This window comes from Entelurus aequoreus, linkage group LG16, assembly GCF_033978785.1.
Source record: "Entelurus aequoreus isolate RoL-2023_Sb linkage group LG16, RoL_Eaeq_v1.1, whole genome shotgun sequence".
Lineage (NCBI taxonomy): Eukaryota > Metazoa > Chordata > Actinopteri > Syngnathiformes > Syngnathidae > Entelurus > Entelurus aequoreus.
The window spans coordinates 52,371,265-52,395,296 of NC_084746.1; the positions used below are offsets into that span (position 1 = coordinate 52,371,265).

At 39.1% G+C, this 24,032-nt stretch overlaps 1 protein-coding gene across 19 annotated transcripts in view; it reads right to left on the reverse strand.

The window, feature by feature from the left end:
• LOC133631180 (protein 4.1-like) overlaps nucleotides 1-24,032 on the reverse strand; it is a 121,589-nt gene that overhangs the window by 31,571 nt on the left and 65,986 nt on the right. For 9 of the 19 annotated variants that reach the window (XM_062023314.1, XM_062023306.1, XM_062023313.1 and 6 more), the window contains exons 8-16: nucleotides 22,455-22,542; nucleotides 17,505-17,549; nucleotides 14,481-14,633; nucleotides 14,296-14,393; nucleotides 8,578-8,753; nucleotides 8,176-8,348; nucleotides 7,245-7,829; nucleotides 972-1,025; nucleotides 727-762 (exon numbers count right to left, since the gene is read on the reverse strand). In XM_062023314.1, the coding sequence (XP_061879298.1) occupies nucleotides 727-762; nucleotides 972-1,025; nucleotides 7,245-7,829; nucleotides 8,176-8,348; nucleotides 8,578-8,753; nucleotides 14,296-14,393; nucleotides 14,481-14,633; nucleotides 17,505-17,549; nucleotides 22,455-22,542 (1,408 nt within the window). Of the gene's footprint in view, nucleotides 1-407; nucleotides 474-726; nucleotides 763-971; nucleotides 1,026-7,244; nucleotides 7,830-8,175; nucleotides 8,349-8,577; nucleotides 8,754-14,295; nucleotides 14,394-14,480; nucleotides 14,634-17,504; nucleotides 17,550-22,454; nucleotides 22,543-24,032 lie in introns of all 19 variants that reach the window. The other 10 variants (XM_062023321.1, XM_062023323.1, XM_062023308.1 and 7 more) reach the window with 9 other exon arrangements.

Below are 24,032 nucleotides of genomic sequence, written 5' to 3' on the forward strand. Positions count from 1 at the left end.
TACAAGTCTCAATCAATCAATCAATTCAACCTAGCCCTAATTCGTACTGAGAATTCAGTACAGAGGCGTGTGCATTTTTATTAGGAATTGTATCATGTTAAAATTGTGCATGATGTCATACAAACAAATTGTATGCCTGAGCGTTCCGTTGTACAGTCGCCATGGTCCAATGTTCTCATGCAGTATCTCATACCTGCCTCACACCCAAGTCCCGTTATCGTTATGATTAAGTTTCTGCGGTTTTGTGTCTGAACAAATTGAGCGCTAGCAGTCGGAACTTGAGACGCTCATATTCACGCAGGAAACCCAAGACACAGTACACAACAACGCCAAGTCAGTAATGTTAGGATTCATTGTACCGCAACTCCTCATGCCCATTGTACCCTTTTTTTTCTTTTCTTACCAACCTCCAGCATCAGATTACTGTGCTTGACAAAAACGTTATCCCCTTTTACTGGATTTATGGAACGATACTGCAAAGGAGGAGACAAACAGGATTGATAGCATCAGGCTCTGGGAGCTTCTGCATGGCTGTGATTTACGATGCAAACACATAAATGACAAGTGGCCACATGAGAAAGCTGCAACTGGAAAGTCATTTTCCCCAAACAAGAGCACATGACAAGACAACTGGACTGGTCAGAAGAATGCAAAATTAAATCGGGCAAAGGCGTTGACCCTGAAGGGTGGCAGCAAGCAGTAAGCTAATTAAGGCAGGCAGCGTACCTGAGTGCGCATCTCAGAGTCATCATCTGCGTCCGACTGATAACAAGTAAGGATGTTGTGAGACAATCAGAGGGAGGTGAGGAGGAAGTAGCAAATGCAGTGAAAATTTGAGTAATGTGTGTAGAAAAAGGGTGGTGGAGGAGAAAATCAAGTGTTTTCAGTGAAAAACTGGAAGCATTTAAAGATGCTTGATGTGTCACATGCACATAATAAATACACCAAGCAAATGCGTCCAACACACAAACCTCAGTGGCGGTCATATCTCCGTCCAGGGCAAAGTCAGTTTGTTCGCTGTCGGTCTGCTTTGTCAAACCCAGCGAAAGCATTCCGAGCGGCAAGAAGATAAGCAAACAAACCCGACATTGTAAAGATGTTTGGAATAAGAACGTAGATCACTACTTAAGTCTTCATAAGCCCAGATGGAAACAAATGGAATTGGACAGGTTGTTATTGATCAGCTGCACACTGTCAAGACCAGGAATGTCCAAAAGTGCCGCTGGCGGACCATTGGCGGCCTGCGGCTGGTTTTTGAATTGCCCGTGGGATGTTCTAAAAATGAACATGGCCCACATCCAAACATTTAGAATAAAAAACTTATAAAGACGTTTAACTGTTGGAAGTTACAATAAATCTCACAAAAGAGGTGGTCCTCGTACTATGACGTTTAATGGTCATGTACGCCTGCCCAAAAAAATATTAATACTGTACAAAACGAAAAAGAGGACTCGATAAATGCAGGCAATAGAACAACGTGGAAGACTTTTCTGATGGCAGTACGTCAAAGAAAAGAAAACTGAAATTACAAATGGTAAAATGCTCATAACGTGGACCAATATTGACCAACATTAGCTGCATGCCTGGTCAAGCCGCTTAAATTCTGTGACTATCATTAAGGATAACGATCTTTAAATTTGGTTCCGTTTTGTAATATTTATTTTTTGCCAGTCGAAACTCTCCGAAGTGCTTCAAATCTGATATTTTCGCATCAGATTTGGGCAATATCAGGAGGTAGTCCGGATCCGTTTGGAATCCGATCTGTTAAAATGTGACTGAAGTCTAAATGGCAATGCGAACTGTTTGCAATTTTAACACATACATTATTCGTGTGCGCAGGAAAAGATGCGGAACTGCCGGCGGAAGCGGTTACGTCATCACAACATCTGGTTACAGCAGCACTGTTTCAGCGTCAAAAGTATTTGTCCTTCGCCAAATTTTCAGTGCATCACTAGTCAACAGTTGGCAAATAGGCTATATGTAATATATGAAGATATATATATATATATACATATATACTGTATGTATGTATATATATATATATATATATATATATATATATATATATATATATATATATATATATATATATATATATATATATATATATATATATATATATATATATATATATATATATATATATACACTACCGTTCAAAAGTTTGGGGTCACATGTAAATGTCCTTATTTTTGAAGGAAAAGCACTGTACTTTTCAATGAAGATAACTTTAAACTAGTCTTAACTTTAAAGAAATACACTCTATACATTGCTAATGTGCTAAATGACTATTCTAGCTGCAAATGTCTGCTTTTTGGTGCAATATCTACATAGGTTTATAGAGGCCCATTTCCAGCAACTATCACTCCAGTGTTCTAAGGGTACAATGTGTTTGCTCATTGGCTCAGAAGGCTAATTGATGATTAGAAAACCCTTGTGCAATCATGTTCACACATCTGAAAACACTTTAGCTCGTTACAGAAGCTACAAAACTGACCTTCCTTTGAGCAGATTGACTTTCTGGAGCATCACATTTGTGGGCTCAATTAAACGCTCAAAATGGCCAGAAAAAGAGAACTTTCATCTGAAACTCAACAGTCTATTCTTGTTCTTAGAAATGAAGGCTATTCCACTAAATTGTTTGGGTGACCCCAAACTTTTGAACGGTAGTGTATATATATATATACTTGAATTATATATATAAATAGCTATTGTGTAAGGACTGTAAGTACGCTGTGGCATATTTAATATGATGTTTATATTTAAGGTTTTTTACGTAAGTGAGTTGAAAAATAACGCTAACATAGATACACACTAAGGTCTGTGTCTCCTCTACTTAACAGCCATACAATTTTAGAACCCTCCGGCGGAAGCGGGTACGTCATCATAACATCCGGTTTCAGCAGCACTGTTTCAGCGTCAAGTCTTTGTCCTTCGCCAAATTTTCAGTGCATCACTAGTCAATAGTTGGCAAATAATAGGCTATATGTAATATATGAAGATATATATATATATATATATATATATATATATATATATATATATATATATATATATATATATATATATATATATATATATATATATATGTATGTATATATATATATATATATATATATATATATATATATATATATATATATATATATATATATATATATATATATATATATATATATATATATACACACACATATAGCTGTATATACTTGAATTATATATATAAATATCTATTGTGTAAGGACTGTAAGTATGCTGTGGCATATTTAATATGTTTATATTGAAGTTTTTTATGTAAGTGAGTTGAAAAATAACGCTAACATAGATCCACGCTAAGGTCTGTGTCTCCTCTACTTAACAGCCATAAAATATTAGAACCCTCCTAAATATATTGCACTATTATATGTATCCATCCGGCCTTTTTTTAATTTTTATAAATGTAGTAGTAGCGACTTAATTTTTCATTTACCGAATCCGGTCAACTTCCCTTGTTTTCACTTAATCGAACTGCACATACAAGTGACGTTGAGGCAACATTGGGACCTGTGCGCTTTTATACTGGAGTCTGACAAAGATCACATTTAACTTACAGGACTTACTAAACAGTCAGCTGAAGAAAAAAAAATCTGATTTCGAAAAAAATCCAGATTTGGTCCACTTTGGACTACAGTAAACGTAGTCCATGTGAAAGGGTCTGCTGCAATGAAATGGACAGAGATAGCAGTCTCATTATCTTCTCAATAAGCCTGTCTCTCCTCACAGTGCGCCAGACAGCCACAGGGATAAAAACGCTGGCGTTATGTACTCTCTTTAATAATGATTTCCTTTTATTATTGTATTAAATATTACTACAAATACTTACTACTGTTTTTTTTCGTCCTTCATGTATTCTGTGTACAGTGCAAGTAACTTAAAGTAGATGTTTATTATATATAAGTTCTGATCTAAAGCTCGTCAGTAGACCGAGGACCTCTCGTACTTAAAGCCATGATAAAAATGTGCTTTGTCACGTACAAAGCAAAGCTGAGTTTTTGGGCTTCAGCGTATCTAATGAACAAAAAGTTAAAGAATATAAAACGTTTGGACACTCCTGGTCAAGACAAACACTCCGAAGAAGGTTTGCAAAACACGAATATTAAAAAAAAGAAAGAAAGAAAAGAAGAAATGAAAATATAGCAAGTGTAACAAACTCAGAGGAAGTTGAAAACCATCAGTCAGTTCATTTTGGGGTGCAAGTTATACATGAATGCAAATTTGTAACCTGACTTTCAGGCCCTCTTCCCTCCTCTCCATGCATATTTGACACTGGGGGCCAATACTGATGTGTCTCTGCATTACATCACACAGATAATCAGAATCAAATTTATTGGCAAATTATGTTTAACACAAAAGGAATTTGACTTGGTAGACTGTGCTCTCTTTGTTCAATGCAAGAAACAAAGCAAAACGCACACAAAAGATCCATCCAAAGATTTGCTCATCTTGTCAGTTCGCTTGTGACAGATGTGGAGGGATTTTGTATTTATTCATTCGAATGCGAGGTCTTGCAATGCAGAGAGCTGGAGTAAATAAATGGACGCTCACATGCAGTCTGCAGAATGGAGTGGCATGGATGGAATCAATGACGCAGAGACGGGTTAGGCACAAAGCTGCGTTTTAAATGGGATTTAGTGAGGGGATTAGCAACTAAAGATAGGAGACTTCAATTCTTCATGATCTGTGGAAAAATATCTCCCATTTAAATATTGGGACTTGTTTTTGTTCTACACTGCCCCGTCAGGGTGACATTATCACCATTCGTAAATAAATAAATTGTAAAATAAGTATGGTGGAACCTCAGAAGTCGAACACTCGAAAGTGGTACAAGTTGAAAAATGACTCAAAAGTCAAATATAGCATCAAAACATCGAGAGCAGTAAATCACACAAGATTTGGGATTATGTTGTCAAGAGTTGGGCGGTTCAGCATAATACTACTGAGTCATACTTCAACTGAAAAGGAGGACATTAAAATAAAAAACGGGCTTAATTAATGAAAACAGTTGAAATAATGTTACTATTACCACTATTATTACTACCAATAATGATTTGCCACCTTTAAACACAATTTAGGCACTTTTTCCTCAAAACATACGTCATATCTACATTGGATTCTTTGTTTTTGTTTATTTTGAACATGGAAACAAGACTACATAATAATAGAATCACAAATTAAGAGTTTCACTTTTCAAAATGTCCAAAAAGAAGTAGAAAGAATGACATCTTATTTAATCCTACCCCTTTTACATTTCACAACTATTACTAATACTGTCTTTCACTTTCTGTATTCAATCTGTAATACAAATATATTCATACATTCATTCACATGAATAAAAAGTTATCAAGGAGTTATAGGCCACATAAACGCAGTGCATAAATAGATGGATGGTTGCATATACTTAAATTATTATTTAAAGGCCTACTGAAATGAAATTTTTTTATTTAAACGGGAATAGCAGATCCATTCTATGTGTCATACTTGATCATTTCGCGATATTGCCATATTATTGCTGAAAGGATTTAGTAGAGAAAATCGACGATAAAGTTCGCAACTTTTGCTCGCTGATAAAAAAAGCCTTGCCTGTAGCGGAAGTAGCGTGACGTCACAGGAGCTAGTATTCCTCACAATTCCCCGTTGTTTACAATGGAGCGAGAGAGATTCGGAGCGACAAAGCGACGATTACCCCATTAATTTGAGCGAGGATGAAAGATTCGTAGATGAGGAACGTAACAGTGAAGGACTAGAGAGGCAGTGATGGACGTATCTTTTTTCGCTCTGACCGTAACTTAGGTACAAGCTGGCTCATTGGATTCCACACTCTCTCCTTTTTCTATTGTGGATCACGGATTTGTATTTTAAACCACCTCGGATACTATATCCTCTTGAAAATGAGAGTCGAGCACGCGAAATGGACATTTAAAGTGACTTTTATCTCCACGACAATACATCGGTGACACACTTAGCTACTAAGCTAACGTGCTAGCATCGTTCTCAAATGAAGATAGAAACAAAATAAATAAACCCCTGACTGGAAGGATAGACAGAAGATCAACAATACTATTAAACCATGTACATGTAACTACACGGTTAAAAATTCTCAGCCTGGTAAGGCTTAACAATGCTGTTGCTAACGACGCTAAGGCTAATTTAGCAACTTAGCAACCGGACCTCACAGAACTATGATAAAACATTAGCGCTCCACCTACGCCAGCCAGCCCTCATCTTTCCATCAACAGCCGTGCTCACCTGCGTTCCAGCGATCGACGGCGCGACGAAGGACTTCATCCGTGGGTTTGGCGGCAAGCATCAGCTAGGCGTCTGCTAAGTAAATAGTCCTTGTTGTGTTGCTGTAAGTATTGTACTTAGCCGCTAATACACCGATCGATCCCACCTACAACGTTCTTCTTTGCAGCCTCCATTGTTCATTAAACAAATTGCAAAAGATTCACCAACACAGATGTCCAGAATACTGTGGAATTTTGTCGAAGAAAACAAGAGGTTTTTGTATCGGGTCCGATGGGGTCCAACCACTTCCGTGGATTTTGTGACGTCACGCGCATAAATCATATCCAAAGGAGTTTTTCAACCGGAAGTGTGGCGGGAATTTTAAAATGTCACTTTATAAGTTAACCCGGCCGTATTGGCATGTGTTGCAATGTTAAGATTTCATCATTGATATATAAACTATCAGACTGCGTGGTTGGTAGTAGTGGCTTTCAGTAGGCCTTTAAGTTCAAGAATATTACTTTTTTGTTTGGATTGCTTTAACATTTTTTGCAAAATACTTACTTTTGATTTTTCAATATTGGTGGAAAAAGTTTGTTAAGAGGAATATTGTTTTGAAATTAGAACAATTTGGCATTCAACCAGCACCACAGAACGGACTATGTTCGACTATGGGGTTCCACTGTAGTACAAAATCTAGCAGAGTGCGTCTAACCCTCTCATTAAGGCGGGTTTGAAGACAAGCCAGTCAAACAAACAGTGAGACCTTGCATCTCTTGTGATGAGGATGCAGTCTATGTAATGAAGAGTGTGAGGTTCTGAAAGTAGGACAGACACTGGGACAAGAGTCGCTAGGTCGGCTCTGTACTGGCAAGACAGCAGAGCTTGATTGAGGACATGTAAAGGGTTGAGCTGTTAAAGCCAGAGAGGCGATTGGAACACACAGGCACACACACCCACACACACACACACACACACACCTCCTCGTCCTCTGAACTGTCATGGTCATGGTAGCCCTGGGCTATGCAGGTGGTCAAGGAGGCTGCCTTGGGCTCCAGGTAGCAGAGGCACAGCGCCAGAGGGAAAGAGAGAGTGAGAGCGTAGGGGACAGAGAAGGAGGTGGACAGCAGGAAGAAGAAGATGAAGAGGAAACAGGGGATGAGCGAAGGCGATTTGATGGGTATGAAGTTCTGCGCGCACTCCGGGAGGAAGCGCATCTCCGACATATCGGGGAAGCTGATGTAGCCGTCCTCGTCTAGGATGGATGACAAGTCGGGTAGGTGCAGGGAGAAGGAGAATAGAGTGCCGCCAACTGCCTTGCCCTGCTCCAGCCGCTGTTTGCGGGCTGACAGCAGCAGCGCCCGCTCCTCCAGCAAAGCCGTTTTGCGCTCCGAGCGGGCCTGCTGGCGCCGGTGGCCGGCATTGTTCTTTTCTGGGCTAACCGATGAGGCCCGTTTGCGCGCGCTCTCCCTGCGTCGCCGGCGTACTTTCGTTGACGACACGGGAGATGAAGGGAGTGAGAGCTCAGAGGCGAGGGGGCTGGTAGTGAACAAACAGGGGGTGCGCTGATGGAGGGATGGGAGGATGTGTGTGTGTGTGTGTGTAAGTGGAGCCATGGTAAAGGAGGGCAGCACACATGAGCACACATGAGTATAAAGTGTTAGGTTAAAAAGAAGGACAAGGGGGAAAAAAAGCAATTTAGTAAAGCACAAAGAAGATGAAAAGCAAAATCTCCTGCAGTGGGTCAGGCTAAAAGCAAGTGAGATATTTAATTCAGCCACTAGAAAATCTTAGAAACAACCAAAAATGTTAAAAGTTAGTCACATGAGCTTGACAGTCAAATAAATAATGACCTAAACACCTCTGAAAGGTATTTAATGGCACTGAGCCTGCTGCCGAGTGGCAGTTTACCTTGGTTTCCTGTCTGAGTGTCACCGTGGCAGCAGTGTCTGTCGTCTCCTTGGCATCCTCCTGCTCCGCCTTCTCTTCTTCTGCCTTCTTTTCTGTGGTCACTGTGGTAATAATGTCTCCCCTGGCTCCATCACTGTCCTTCATGAGAGTCTCGTGATTCTCCGTTATGGGAGCTGGAAGACGCCAGGACAAAGAGATCAACTGGAGTCAGTGTACATTTGTGGACACTTTAGCAGCACTGTGGCTTTGTTTGTTGCTGCTCTAGTTGTAGTTGTGAGGATGTAGCTACTATGGGATTGTGACCAATTTAGGCTGAAATCTTTTTTTAAACTAAATTGGAACAAAAACAAATCTACAGCACCTAGCGTAATGGCTAAAATGACACACACAGGTCAGCCTCACCTCCGTCCAAGCTGCGAGACATGGTGTAACGCTTACTAGCCGAGCGTTCGAAGAGGGGGGCTGGTCTGATGATCAGCGAGCTGGCCCGGCGAGTTTGAGCCTGCGTCCTGCCGCTGTAGCGGAACTTGGAGCCCAGGCTGAGGAACTTCTTTGGGGGTACCTCGGGGGACACTAGCCTGTTACAGGTTACACACATGCGTTCATGTTCAATAAAAGCAGAACCAAGGCTGAAAGCATTTTTAAAACACATTGAACTGGCGAAGTAGATGTTAGTGGGAATTCATCATTCACATCGATAAAATATGGAAGTATTGTTTCCTGAGACAAAGACTGTAAATGAGTGAAAAGAGGGCTCATTGCATTCAATTACTCATACTGTTAATAAATAATCGTGCTCAGGTGCTGAGAGCGATGCAAATAGTGAGATGTCTTTCACCCTGTTTGAAGCAAGAGACTAACAAACGCGAGGCTCAACAATTCTGATTGGCAAACATGTTTGTCACTCAAATGCAGGTGACGGCAAAGAGAAAAATAAAAAATAAAAAACCTCAGCCTCTTGCAGTTACATAATCTCAATTATTAAAACCCTCATGTCGATTAATCGTGCAGCCCTACTATTGAACGCTAGGGGTGTAACGGTACGTGTATTTGTATTGAACCGTTTCGGTACGGGGGTTCCGGTTCGGTTCGGAGGTGTACCGAACGAGTTTCCACACGGACATATTAAGTAGCGTAACGCTCGTTGTGTAAACAATGCACACCAAGGCACAACACACGGCATGCTAGCAACTAATGTGCTACGATAGACTGACCATACGTCCTCTTTTCACCGGACATGTCCTCTTTTGCGGAGCTGTCAGGGCGGAGTTTCTTAAATGCCTCAAATGTCCGGCATTTTGAGTTAGGGTTGCGTGTATTTTCAATGTACGTTCAGGGTTAAGAAGGGGTTAAAAACAAAACATATTGTGCACGCAGCAGCATCCGTGAGGGAGGGGCAGAGACAGAGGGAGCGAGAGAGTTATGATAAACGCGCATGCGTCGCCAGGCTCTGCTTTTTATCCATAGATTTATCACATTTATTTTTTTATTATCTATAGCAGGGGTGTCAAAAGTGTGCCCCGGAGGCCATTTGCGGCCCACAGCTAATGTTTTAAAGGCCCACGGTACATTCTAAAAATACTATTAATATAAACAAAAACATAACAAAAGTGAAATAAAAAAGCTTAAAGGTTAAATGTAATTTAGAAAAAGTTGCAATGTTGACTAATAAAACAAAGCTGCTTTTTTTTCTTTGAAACTGTCATTGCTCAAAACATAATATTGAATCAAAATCAATGTTATCATGAATTATTGACCTATCCAAGGTTCCGATTACTTCACATCAAATATTCCACTAAGAAAAATATTTTTGGTGGTAGATTTTGCAAATAAATAAATAACGCAAAAATGTACACTACCGTTCAAAAGTTTGGGGTCACCCAAACAATTTTGTGTTCGAGCCTTCATTTCTAAGAACAAGAATAGACTGCCGAGTTTCATATGAAAGTTCTCTTTTTCTGGCCATTTTGAGCGTTTAATTGAGCCCACAAATGTGGTGCTCCAGAAAGTCAATCTGCTCAAAGGAAGGTCAGTTTTGTAGCTTCTGTAACGAGCTAAAGTATTTTCAGATGTGTGAACATGATTGCACAAGGGTTTTCTAATCATCAATTAGCCTTCTGAGCCAATGAGCAAACACATTGTACCATTAGAACACTGGAGTGATAGTTGCTGGAAATGGGCCTCTATACAACTATGTAGATATTGCACCAAAAAGCAGACATTTGCAGCTAGAATAGTCATTTACCACATTAGCAATGTATAGAGTGTATTTCTTTCAAGTTAAGACTAGTTTAAAGTTATCATCATTGAAAAGTACAGTGCTTTTCCTTCAAAAATAAGGACATTTCCATGTGACCCCAAACTTTTGAACGGTAGTGTATATTGTGGCAAATGCAGGAAACACAACGTTGTTTCTCTCAGGTCTTTATTGTTTGACTGCCAACATGAGAAAGTTCATATCACAACGACTGCACCTTAACAGTGTGCCCAAGAAGACTCGAAAACCACGTCCATTCTGCTAAGTGTGAGCATGGTTAAATCACCAAAATGATTCCCGAGCGCGCTCACTGCTCCCCTCACCTCCAAGGGGGTGGAACAAGGGGATGGGTCAAATGCAGAGGGTAATTTCACCACACCTTTTCAGTGGTACTTTAACTTTTAACTTTAGATCTAATAAATAGTAAAATAAGTTGTAATTCACATAATGAGATGAATATGATTACCTCAAGGGGTGTAAGGATTGATCAATGATATATAAATAGATCGACTTATATTCCTACATTTTAAGTATATCGATCTGTGCTCTGTCAATTTGCCTTCTGGAAGATTGGCATCCATCCAAGATCATTTTAAAAGGGAACAGACTGACTTTATCGATACTAGAAAAAGGAAAACGTTGGATTTAAGAATGCCAGACTTTAGATTAAGTTTAGCACTTTTAAAAATAAGGACATTAAAATGTACGTCTATCTGGCCGTTTGTGACGTCATAACAAATGCCACAAGACAATATCATTAATCCCACCACAAAAACTTTCAGCTACAGCAGGATTGCAGAAGCCACAACAAAGAAACTACACAACACAATAATATAAAGCCGCAACACAACTTTAAGCCACAAAAGACACGACCCACCCAACGGGAGTGACAGCGGTGAAAGTTACGACGACGCGTCGACTGCTGGAACACAACAACTGGCAGCCAAGAAAACATTTAATCACAAACAAATAAATACAAGAGATGGATCAAGGTGGCCACGGAAATTAGGTAGCAAGGGACCAACAGGGATGAGGGGCCATACATGCTGTCCATCATCAGCGACGCCAGGGCAGAGAACCGACACTGTATGGCCGGGTCAAGGAACTTTATTTAGCAGGTAAATCTACTCTTAAATTGTTGCTTTCTGTAGTTTTATTGAAAATATCTTGGTGGAAAAAGGTTTCCTCTTGTTAATTCAACCTAAAGTGTTGGTTGCACTTTACTCAAATAAGATGTGAATGCAGCATTGGCCCTTCATTTTTGTTTACTTGCTTGTTTGTATCCATGATTCATTTATACCAAATTCCCCTAAAAGAACTAATAGGAACATAAGAAACTTCACCTGCAGTGACCAGTATCCAGTATTTATTTCACAGTCACACTGCTTGATTTTTTTTGTGAAAAAGTTACTGAATTGATTTCAACTTCCTGAATTGTTTCGGTTCGTATCAGTCTAAGAAAAATGAGATCGTCCCTGAATCATATCTGCAACTATTAATTTCGAATTGAATCATTGTTAAAACAAATCTTTACATCCCTAATTATCAAATATTTCAATAAAGTTTAAAATGTTTAGCAGGATTCTTTTTCTTTGTACATTGTAAACACTTGGACGTTTATCAGTTTTTTAAACTGGATCCTATTAGTACTTTGTTTGAAGTCTTTGCTTAATACATTCCAAAAATCATTTCCACATACTGATATACTAAAGGTTTTAAATGTTGTGCATACAAATGTTTAAAGTTACCTTTTTCTCCACGGTTATAATTCTCCTCTTTTGTTGAGAATAGTTGTTGTACATTCTTAAGTAGAGGACTATAGTTTGTCTGTACATAATTTTATCTGTTATCAAATGAAGTAATTCATTGAATTTCAATATTTTTAATTCAATAAATTGAGGGTTTGAATGTTCTCAATAGCCGATGTTGTGTATTTTCCAAACTGACCTTTTTTGTAAAACGGTTAGTGAATTAAGTTTGCTTTTGTAGTCATTACCCCATATTTCTACACAATAACTCACAATCTGGTAACACCAGTGAACAGTAAAGAATATGGAGTTATTTTTTTGTCCAGTACATATTTTTGCTTTATTCATTATTGCCATATTTCTAGCCACCTTATGATTTAATTTTTATATGAGATTTCAAGTTAATTTTATAATCTATTACAACACCCTCAAATTTGATTTTTTTTACTCCTCTATTAATATCTACTCCGTCTATTTGTGTTTGACTTTCTCTTCTACTGTTACAGAATAGCATTATTTTAGTTTTACTGAGATTAAAGGATAGTCGGTTTTTGTCAAACCATCTATTTAATATGTTCATTTCTTCTGGTATTATTTGTTGTATTAGCTTGTGTATGTTCTCACCTAAACAAAGCACAGTCGTATCGTCAGCAAATAGTACTAATTGTAAGTCTTTGGTAATTTTACAAATGTTGTTTGTATAGAGATTGAACAATTTTGGTCCCAGTATTGATTCCTGGGGTACACCGCAAAATATATTTAGCATTATAGACATGTGTTCGCCTTGTTTCACGTATTCCTCTCCAATGCTTTTGTTAGGTCCATCAAAAATGAACACTGTATATCATTTTTTGCATTGGTAATCTCTTCCATTATTTTGATTAATGCCATCGATGTTGAAATGTTGGCTATTTATCCATATTGGTTCTCTGCGACTGTGCCACTTTTATTTATGAATTAGTCCAATCGTAGTTAAATAGTTTTTCATTAATTTTTTTAAATTGTGGAAGTTAGGAAACAGGTCTACAGTTTATAAACTGGTTGTTACATCGTTACATGCGTTATGTCGCTTGCTTTTTTTAAAAACAATATCTTTGCTGTAGGGCACTGCAGTTTTAAGATGAAAATTGCTGTGAAAGTAAACACCTGTTTGTTAAGAAATCAACAAGAAATGAGTGGTTCCCCGGAGATCAGGGGCCGTACTTATCAAGCTTCTTAGAGTGCCATTTTACACTTAAGTCCTGAGAATTTGCGAAATTTAGTCCTACTCTCAAACTTAAGAATAAAAGCTTTTTATCAACGTTCTTAAGTCTAAGAATCACTCCTACTCTCCACGATATTTAAGAGACCTTCAGAGATATCTTAAGTGGTTAGGAGTTGCCAGCAGGGGATGGCACTGAGGCGAGAGAGACGTGCGCGAACGTTCAGGGAACGGAACAATGTTTTTTTTTTTTTTGATGACGAGCAGCTGATCAAACGGTATCGTTTAGACAGAGCGGATATTATTTTTGTCACAGATTTAATACTTTTCGATTCTTTGTTGATTTCTGCATGTGGCTGCAGTGGGCTAGTATATATAGAGCCACCCACACCAGTTTCAAATTAGTTGCCTAATTAATGAATTGGAAAGAAAATGTTATGACAGTAGTGTATGTGTGTGGCCGTGAGGTGAGTGACGTCAGTGAGTGTGTGGGCGATAGAAGAGAGGGAGCGGTAGCGTGAGTGCCGGCGGGGACTAGTTTGTTTTGTATTATTTTGTAGTTTATTGTCAAAATATACACTCCCATTGTTCACTTCAATATTTCCAAGATATTTCTTTATTCTTAGACAACGGATTCCCTTCCGTGATTGGTCATTTCTATAGACACAGAAATGACGTCACCTAAAATTGCGTTTACGGCACATAGTAATGTCGTAATTCAGCTCTGAGTGTGACACTCAAGATTCAGTCCTACACTTCGCTGAAAGTGTGAGTAAGACGCTTGATAACTAACTTTTAAGTGCAGCTTTCAGCGAAGAATTTATTTACTCTTAAGTCAACTCTTAGCAGACTTCTTAGGAGTCATTCTAAGAAGCTTGATAAGTACGGCCCCAGAGCTAGTTTTTAGTTCTCACCTGAAGAAGGTGTGGTGTTCCACACAGACCTTCCACAGCCGTTTAGCAGCACGGTGGTTTGGAAGCTTGAAACCGATGGTGCTTTCAAACTGCTCAAACTTGAGAGCCCCCATATCCCCAAAAAAGCTTGAATTAGCTGCAACACTTTTACAAAATGAACAATAACATTTAAAACTGTTGTTTACCTCGCCAGGGCGTATTTTGATGTAGAAGTTGTTCCTCTTATAGGAAATCTTGAGGATTTTGGGCCAGGCGAACCTGTTGATGCGCAACCTGTCCCTGTAGATGAGGAGACCGCTCGCACACACTCCCAGCATGATCTCCACACCCTCTGAGTCCTGAGGAAGGCACACATCAAGGAATGACAAACCAAACGCCATTGAAAGCATTGACTGTATCAGGGTGAAGCAGGCAGGTGTTGGAGTGGAATCAAGCACATGGTTTCCTTCTACCTATGCAAACCTGGAGGGGCTCCTAAGCAAGAAGTGAAGTCTCGGGGGAATGTATGGCGTCACATTAGTACCCAAAATCCAAGCGCGTAAAAACTGTTATCGCACGCTGATTCTCCACTTCGTGCGTGCGCGCGACACCCTTTTGCGCGCGCGCGGTGCCTTTCTGCGCGTGCGCTGTCTCGGTCTGTGCGCTGTCATGTTTCATTTTGGTACTTTGGGGGCGGGCATGCTTAGACCGCCCCTTCTTTTTGATTGGCTTTGAAAAAAAAAATGAAAAAAAGAAAAAGAAAAAAAGAAAAAGACAAATACAACTTCAAGTAGGTTGTAAAAAAAGGCAGATGTAGTGAAACTATAGCAATGCTTTTCTTGACACTCTCTCATGCACACAGATACTCATGTTATGAGTATCTGTGTGCAGATTGTTTCGAAAATATTAACATTAATTGTTGATATTTTAAACATCTTTCAGATTACATTGCTTGAATTCAAAAACCACTTTACTACACAAATATTAGGCCCAATGTGCAGGATTATTCTATTAGTATTAGTTATTTTTATGTTTTATCATATCTTAGCTTATTTTTATGTTTTATCATATCTTAGCCTATTTTTATATGGTCTTATTATATTTTATATTTCAGTTTTTATTGTATTTTATTTTATTTTATAGTTTTTCATATTGTAGTTTATTTTTATGTTTGATTATATCTTATCTTATTTCATTTTTTTTTTTTTACTTTTACCTGATGTGTATTTGAATTATTTTTAATCCATTTATTTGATCATCTAGTGCAGGGGTCACCAACCTTTTTGAAAGCAAGAGCTACTTCTTGGGTAGTGATTAATGCGAAGGGCTACCAGTTTGATACACACTTCAATAAATTGCCAGAAATAGCCAATTTGCTCAATTTACCTTTAACTCTATGTTATTATTAATAATGAATGATATTTACACTTAATTGAACGGTTTAAAAGAGGAGAAAACACGAAAAAAATGACAATTACATTTTGAAACATAGTTTATCTTCCATTTCGACTCTCTAAAATTCAAAATTCAACCGAAAAAAAGAAGAGAAAAACTAGCTAACTCGAATCTTTTTGAAAAAATAAAAAAAATAATTTATGGAACATCATTACTAATTTTTCCTGATTAAGATTAATTTTAGAATTTTGATGACACGTTTTAAATAGGTTAAAATCCAATCTGCACTTTGTTAGAATATATAACAAATTGGACCAAGCAATATTTCTAACAAAGACAAATCATTATTTCTTCTAGATTTTCCAGAACAAACATTTTAAAAGAAATTCAAAAAACTTTGAAATAAGATTTAAATTTGATTCTACAGATTTTCTAGATTTGCCAGAATAATTTTTTGGAATTTTAATCATAATAAATTTGAAGAAATATTTCATAAATATTCTTCGTCGAAAAAACAGAAGCTAAAATTAAGAATTTAATTAAAATGTATTTATTATTCTTTACAATAAAAAAAATAAATTTACTTGAACATTGATTTAAATTGTCAGGAAAGAAGAGGAAGGAAATTAAAAGGTAAATAGGTATATGTGTTTAAAAATCCTAAAATAATTTTAAGGTTGGATTTTTTCTCTAAAATTGTCTTTCTGAAAGTTATAAGAAGCAAAGTAAAAAAATTAATGAATGTATTTAAACAAGTGAAGACCAAGTCTTTAAAATATTTTCTTGGATTTTCAAATTCTATTTGAGTTTTGTCTCTCTTAGAATAAAAAATGTCAGGCCAAGCGAGACCAGCTTGCTAGTAAATAAATCCAATTTAAAAAATAGAGGCAGCTCACTGGTAAGTGCTGCTATTTGAGCTATTTTTAGAACAGGCCAGCGGGCTACTCATCTGGTCCTTACGGGCTACCTGGTGCCCGCGGGCACCGCGTTGGTGACCCCTGATCTAGTGTTTCCTCAAAGAGCCCTCTGGATCTCCACGTCCAGAGGGTTCCTGTGATTGGCTATTGTCATTGTGTTGTTATTATTATTGTTGTTTATTTTTATGTACATGTTTGACTGTCTTCATGGGGTGTGGGTGTTATTTCTCATTTTGTTTTTAACTATGTAAAGCACTTTGAGCTGCATTTTAAATGTATGAAAAGTGCTTTATAAATAAAAATGTATTATTATTATTTTTAGTAATAGTACCCTTACAATCACTCCAAACCAGTTCAATAACTTACCTCTTTTTCAGCCAACATTTTTTCATCCACTTCTTCCTCCGTAAATCTTGATACATATTGACGATGACCCGCCCTTCTGGTTGCTCAAAGCCAATCAGAAAGAAGGGGCGGTCTAAGCATGCCCGCCCCCAAAGTACCAAAATGAAACATGACAGCGCACAGACCGAGACAGCGCGCGCGCAGAAAGGCACCGCGCGCGCAAAACGAGACAGCGCGCACGCAGAAAAGCACCGCGCGCACGCAAGAAGGCGCCGCGCGCGCACAAAGGCACCACGCGCGCGCAAAAGGGTGTCGCGCGCGCACAAAGTGGAGAATCAGCGCGCGATAACAGTTTTTATGCGCTTGGATTTTTGGTACTAATGTGACGCCATAGGAATGGCGAATGACATTACACCCGCCGCAAAAACATGAGATTAAGTGAAAGCAATCTGCGAGGGAAGAGCCATTTCAAAGCGGGAAATTAAGGAAATGGGATGTCGAAGAGTGTGTTCAGCTACCATGCACATGTTGAAACAGCGCGCACACACACATACGAATTAGGCAGCCTCTTACCTCTCCCTCGGCGCGAGCCAAGCCTTCATAGAGACGCCCTACCAACTTTGGCATTTAGTGAGAGAGGAGACAAAAGAGGGAGGCCGGTCTGATGTGCTGCATTATTTCTTATCATATATCAACAAGATGTCTTATCAGACACTGACCGACCATCGCTCAGTCTACATCTTGATAGATCTCAAATCTGTCAATGCATTATCCTCTCTTAGCACTTTTGACAAAGACATTCACATGTACAGTCATCCGTTGCAACATCGCGCTTAAACTATTTCAGCTTAATATACAGTATCTCACATTTTTTAAGGCATGTTCTACATCTAAGTCTTATTCATGTCTTGTATGTATTACAGTGCAATAGTTGTTTTATTTTCTATTGTGTTGTGGCGATCGATAAAAGATAGTCACCAAAAGGACTTACGTTTCCGAGTTAACAGTAACTTCCAAGTCATGGCAATGAAGCCATCGTTTATGGACCGTATTTTTCAGACTAGAAGTCGTTTTTTTCCGTAGTTTGGCCGGGGTTGCGACTTATACTCAGGAGCGACTTATGTGTGAAATTATTAACACATTAGCGTAAAATATCAAATAATATTATTGATGTCATTCACGTAAGAGACTAGACCAGGGGGCGGCAACCCGCGGCTCCGGAGCCGCATGCGGCTCCTTGACCACTCTGATGCGGCTCAGCTACATACATGCCGACCCCCCCGATTTTCCCAGGAGGTTTATGGATCTCAGTGTCTCTCCTAGATAACTCCCAGGGAAAAAATAATCCTATTTACACTCTAATTACTAAATAAAGGGCGTGCCCTAATCGCACTGCAGTAATTGTCCTCAATACATTTACATACAGCGTGCCAGTCCAGCCACATGTTGCATGTTGTTGTTACTTGCACACACAGGAGACAGCAAAGCATACTTACTCATCAGCCACACAGCTTACACTGACGGTAGCCGTATCAAACAACTTTAACATTGTTACGTTACAAATATGCGCCACACTGTGAACCCACACCAAAAAAGAATGAAAAACACATTTCTGGAGAACATCCCACCGTAACACAACATAAACACAACACAACCATTACCCAGAATCCCATACAGCCCTAACTCTTCCGGTCTACATTATACACCCCCGCTACCACCAAATCCCCCCACACATCAACCCCCCCCCACCCCTCTCCGTGCGTTGGTTGAGCGGAAGAGTTAGGGCTGCATGGGATTCTGGGTATTGGTACCGTCAGTGTAAGATGTGTGGCTGCTGAGCTAGTACGCCTTGCTGTCACTTACGTAAGCAAGCTGAAACTGCATTCTACATGTGGTCGAGCAGGTACACTTATAGGGCAGACTGTAGAGGGCGCCAAATGCAGTGTCATCACCCTCTGATATTCGGGAGTCTCCCGGGAAAAATGAGAGGGTTGGCAAGTATGACGCTATCAAGCGCCATTCATTCAAAACTCGCGGGCTGCACTAACATCAAATTTCCACATTAAAGTGCGTGCCGGTGCGTGTGTCGGAGACCCCTGGTTAACATAGCACAAAGTATTTAAGCTTTTTATGCGGTGTTTTTCATTTAAATTTTTTTTTTGTGGCTCCCATTACTTTCTTTAATTTGTGAAACTTGCCAAAATGGCTCTTTGAGTGGTAAAGGTTGCCGACCCCTGGACTAGACGTATAAGATTTCATGGGATTTGGCGATTAGGAGTGACAGATTGTTTGGTAAACGTATAGCATGTTCTATATGTTATAGTTATTTGAATGACTCTTACCATAATATGTTACGTTAACATACCAGGCACCTTCTCAGTTGGTTATTTATGCCTCATATAACGTACACTTATTCAGCCTGTTGTTCACTATTCTTTATTTATTTTAAATTGCCTTTCAAATGTCTATTCTTGCTATTGGCTTTTATCAAATACATTTCCCCAAAAAATGCAACTTATACTCCAGTGCGACTTATATATGTTTTTTTCCTTCTTTATTATGCATTTTCGGCCGGTGCGACTTATACTCCGGAGCGACTTATACTCCGAAAAATACGGTACATGTTAGGTAAAAAGATTATAACTATTCATAAATTTCATTTTTGACTCCTGCCTCACCAATAACACAGTTCCACATTGTTGAGCCAGTGACAGAACTCGGCTCGCCACTTCATGCCAACGAGGCGCAATGCAAAGTAGAGACAAATTCTTGTTTCACGTGACATTGTGTGCCTTTGATGTAAACGCAATTCTGACGACGCGGCTAATATCTGTGGATATCTTCGCTGCGACTGTCAAATTGACCAAGTTTTGTCAGAACAAAATAGGCTCATGGTTTCAGTACATCAAAGCCCAATTGTAAGCCTTGACAAAGGCCAGCAATGACGCTTGGAGGATCGTCCTGGTACCGGCAAGTGTAAAGGTGACTATTCGGGTGTTATTTTATGGTTAGAGGGCTCTAATAATGTAAAAAAAAACTATATAAAGATCGTTTTTGATGGTTTTAATGCCCCAAATATGAAAATATTTGATTCAAAAAATAATAATCCCAGGGTGCGAAAATGTATTTCCTGCGGTCGGGCCCAAAACTAATTGGCCGCAATGAACAAGGGACGCTTTTGGACAGATAAACGTGGTCGTGTAGTTAATTTCAGGAGTGTGTTTTGCCAATATTTTCGATAAATATCATTTAAAGCGAATAAAAAACCAAAATTCAGTATCTCATAACATTTTCTGTTCAATAATGTATACTACTAAAACTTCCTGAGCTTTTAATTGGCCTCTTGGTCTTAATTGAACTCATGAAATCAAATAACTTTCGCACAATACAGTATTTCAATTTACTGAGAGGCCCGAGTAAGATTGGCTCACAAAAAAACAATTCATGACTGCAAATTGGTTCTCATTGTTCACTAAAAAGAGCTTTTCAAAAGGCTCGACGAGTTCTGGAACGTTACAGCTCTCCCGGCAGGCATTGACCCCAATTAGGCCCGTGTGCATTTAGGATTGTATAAGATTCTTGGCCTAGCCCAGGGGTCGGCAACCCGCGGCTCCGGAGCCGCATGCGGCTCTTTGACCACTCTGATGCGGCTCAGCTGCATACTTGCCGACCCCCCCGATTTTCCCAGGAGATTTATGGATCTCAGTGCCTCTCCTAGATAACTCCCAGGGCAAATATTATCCTATTTTCACTCTAATTACTAAATTAAGGGCGTGCCCTAATAGCACTGCGGTAACTGTCCTCTATAGCATTTACAAACAGCATGCCAGCCCGGCGACATGTTGTATGTAGCTTTTACTTGCACACGTAGGAGACAGCAAAGCATACTTAGTCATCAGCCACACAGCTTACACTGACGGTAGCCGTATAAAACAACTTTAACACTGTTACGTTATAAATATGCGCCACACTGTGAACCCACACCAAAAAAGAATGAAAAACACATTTCTGGAGAACATCCCACCGTAACACAACATAAACACAACACAACCAATATCCAGAATCCCATGCAGCCCTAACTCTTCCGGTCTAGATTATACACCCCCGCTACCACCAAACCCCCCCCACACATCAACCCCCCCCCCCCCCCCCCCCTCCGTGCGTCGGTTGAGCGGAAGAGTTAGTGCTGCATGGGATTCTGGGTATTTGTTGTGTTGTGTTTATGTTGTGTTACAGTGCAGATGTTCTCCAGAAATGTGTTTGTCATTCTTTTTTGGTGTGGGTTCAAAGTGTGGCGCATATTTGTAACGTAACAGTGTTAAAGTTGTTTTATACGGTACGGCTACCGTCAGTGTAAGCTGTGTGGCTGCTGACCTAGTATGCCTTGCTGTCACTTACGTGAGCGAGCTGAAGCTGCATTCTACATGTGGTCGAGCAGTTGCACTGTTTGGGCAGACTGTAGAGGGCGCCAAAAGCAGTGCCATCACGCCCTGATATTCGGGAGCCTCCCGGAAATAATGAGAGGGTTGGCAAGTATGACGCTATCAAATTTCCATATTAAAGTGCGTGCCGGTGCGTGTGTCTGAGACCCCTGGTTAACATAGCACAAAGCAATTTAAGATTTATATGCAGTGTTTTTTATTTTAAATTAAAAAAAAATTTTTGTGGCTCCCATTATTTTCTTTAATTTGTGAAACTTGCAAAAATGGCTCTTTGAGTGGTAAAGGTTGCCGACCCCTGGCCTAGCCCAAGTAGCCACGCACTAACCCCGCCCCTGTAGTTGAGAATAACTTGTCTCGTTTGGGCTACAGACGCCAAATCCTCCACCTTAGCCCTAGCAAGCCAAAGAACGAGTGATGAATTGATGAGTAAGCAGTGCAACAGTGGACACGATGGTGCAAAGTGAAGCATCACAGAGGCGACCATGAGGCTGCAAATGTTAATGGAATGAACTTTAAGAAAATGCATATAATTAACTTGCACACTCAATAAACATCACATTTTATAACCGCTGACTGTTTGAGAGTCTAGCCCCAGGAGATATTACCCAGTCAAGCTGCGACTTCCCATTTTCATCTTTATCACAAAATTAAAGAGGTACATACTGATGTAGAAGCCTTGCATTTATTTTAGAACAAACATAGTATGCTAATATTACCTAAACCAGGGTTTTTATATTGAGCAGCCCGGGGGCCATTTTTGGCCTGCAGGTAATTTTTTATAGGCCGACTGGAAATTATTTCAAATAAAATGAATTCATTATTAATGACCTGTATTTTTCGATATTGCACCAATTTCCTTTGTCAACGATAACACTAAGTTAGGTTTGCATTTATTGACCTACATGATTTTAGCATCAATAATATAATAAGAATCAAAGTGGAACAAATTTACACCACCCCCAATTCAAACAAAACTGTTTATTTTACGTATTCACCTTTTACTGTAATATTTGTGAATGAGCCACCTCCAGTTGTAATATGCAAAGTGACAAAGCAAGCAAACTAAATGCTGAAAAATTACCTTAGCATGGTGAAGATCCACACCATACATGGACAGCTTCTTTGCATTCTCCAGGAAATGTATTTCGGCTTCTGCTGGTGTCATCCCCCTGATTGGACGGCAACAACGTCATCCACACACACAGAGGGGAACATTGAATAAAACCATATTACATGGCGACAGCGGAGAAACAGAATCAATTCCGACAAGGAGCCGACATAATTCAGTTTTCTCGCATAAAAGCCTACGCAGATCAATTCCCTTGCTAACAGTTTATTGTATGGATGTTTTCAGCAGAATTTACACAAAGCAGCCCTGAGTGCATCCATTTTTAGCCACGACGGCCTTTAAGCGAGAGCTTCGCGCCGCTGCAGTATTTGCTTTTTTTTCCTTTGGTGAGACACAATAATACAATATCAGGGTTTCCCACACATTCATTTATTTGTGGCGGCCCGCCACGAAAGAATTACGTCCGCCACAAATAAAAAATTAAAATTGAAATTAAAATTTTTTTTTGTATTTTTTTTTTTTTTTTTTGTCGTCTCCAGGTTCTCAGGCAAATCATATAGTTGATGTAGATGCCCATATCGGCTGTTCAGATTTACTTTACAAAAGAGAAGTGTAGGATACTTCTCTTGTTGCCTTATTTGTATTTGACTTTATTAAATGTATTTATATTAGAAACACAACATGTGTATATAACAAAGGGTGCAAAGTCTGCAGGCAGTAGGAAACACATGGTTAAGTGTAGGGAGTAAAACTGATGGCAGTCTAAAGTGGCAGGACACCTCTGCCTCTGTTTCACTTTATGTTGCTGGTAAATAATATGGTTGTAGTAGTAGGCTAAAGTTAAATGATTTAGTATGCACTAATTAAAGGGGCAGAGCTTTGAGACATTTTAGCTTTTATATTTTATAAGATATATTTTTTGTAAGAACCACAATTAATAAATATATTTCAGTGAATAACTTATTGTTCAAATCTGTATATAAATATGTACATAAAGTGTTGTAGTTATATTGTAAAATGGATGGATGGATGGACGTTTAAAACAAAACTGTTATTATTAATTAGTAAGTATACATTTTTTGAGCCTTTTTAGAGAAAATCAAATCATTGTAGTAAATTATGCAAATTACTCGATGATGTCATGGTGACCACGCCCATAGCCACGCCCCCACCGCCACAGGTATCTTGGCAGTTTATGGGAAACACTGAATATACACGTTTTTTTGTTTAATTTTGCCCATCATCCACAATCCTTATATGGAACAAGGACACGTTTTCCCTTTTCTGTGCATTCTAGATAGTAAAAACCTGCTAGCACAAAGCGGCTAACAATGCAGGTAATGGGGACTCTACTATTTCACATATAAAGCACTCTAAAGAAACGGCAACAACATTCTGTGACCTGCATATTAACCAAAGTATTGCGACTGTTATTGTAGGTCATAACACAGACAAACTACTTTTCTGGTGTAGATACAGAGCACCTTGCCCACAGCGCCTCAAGCTACTATTGAGAGCCGAGTGCTAATGATTGATTGAAACTTTTATTAGTAGATTGCACAGTACAGTACATATTCCGTACAATTGACC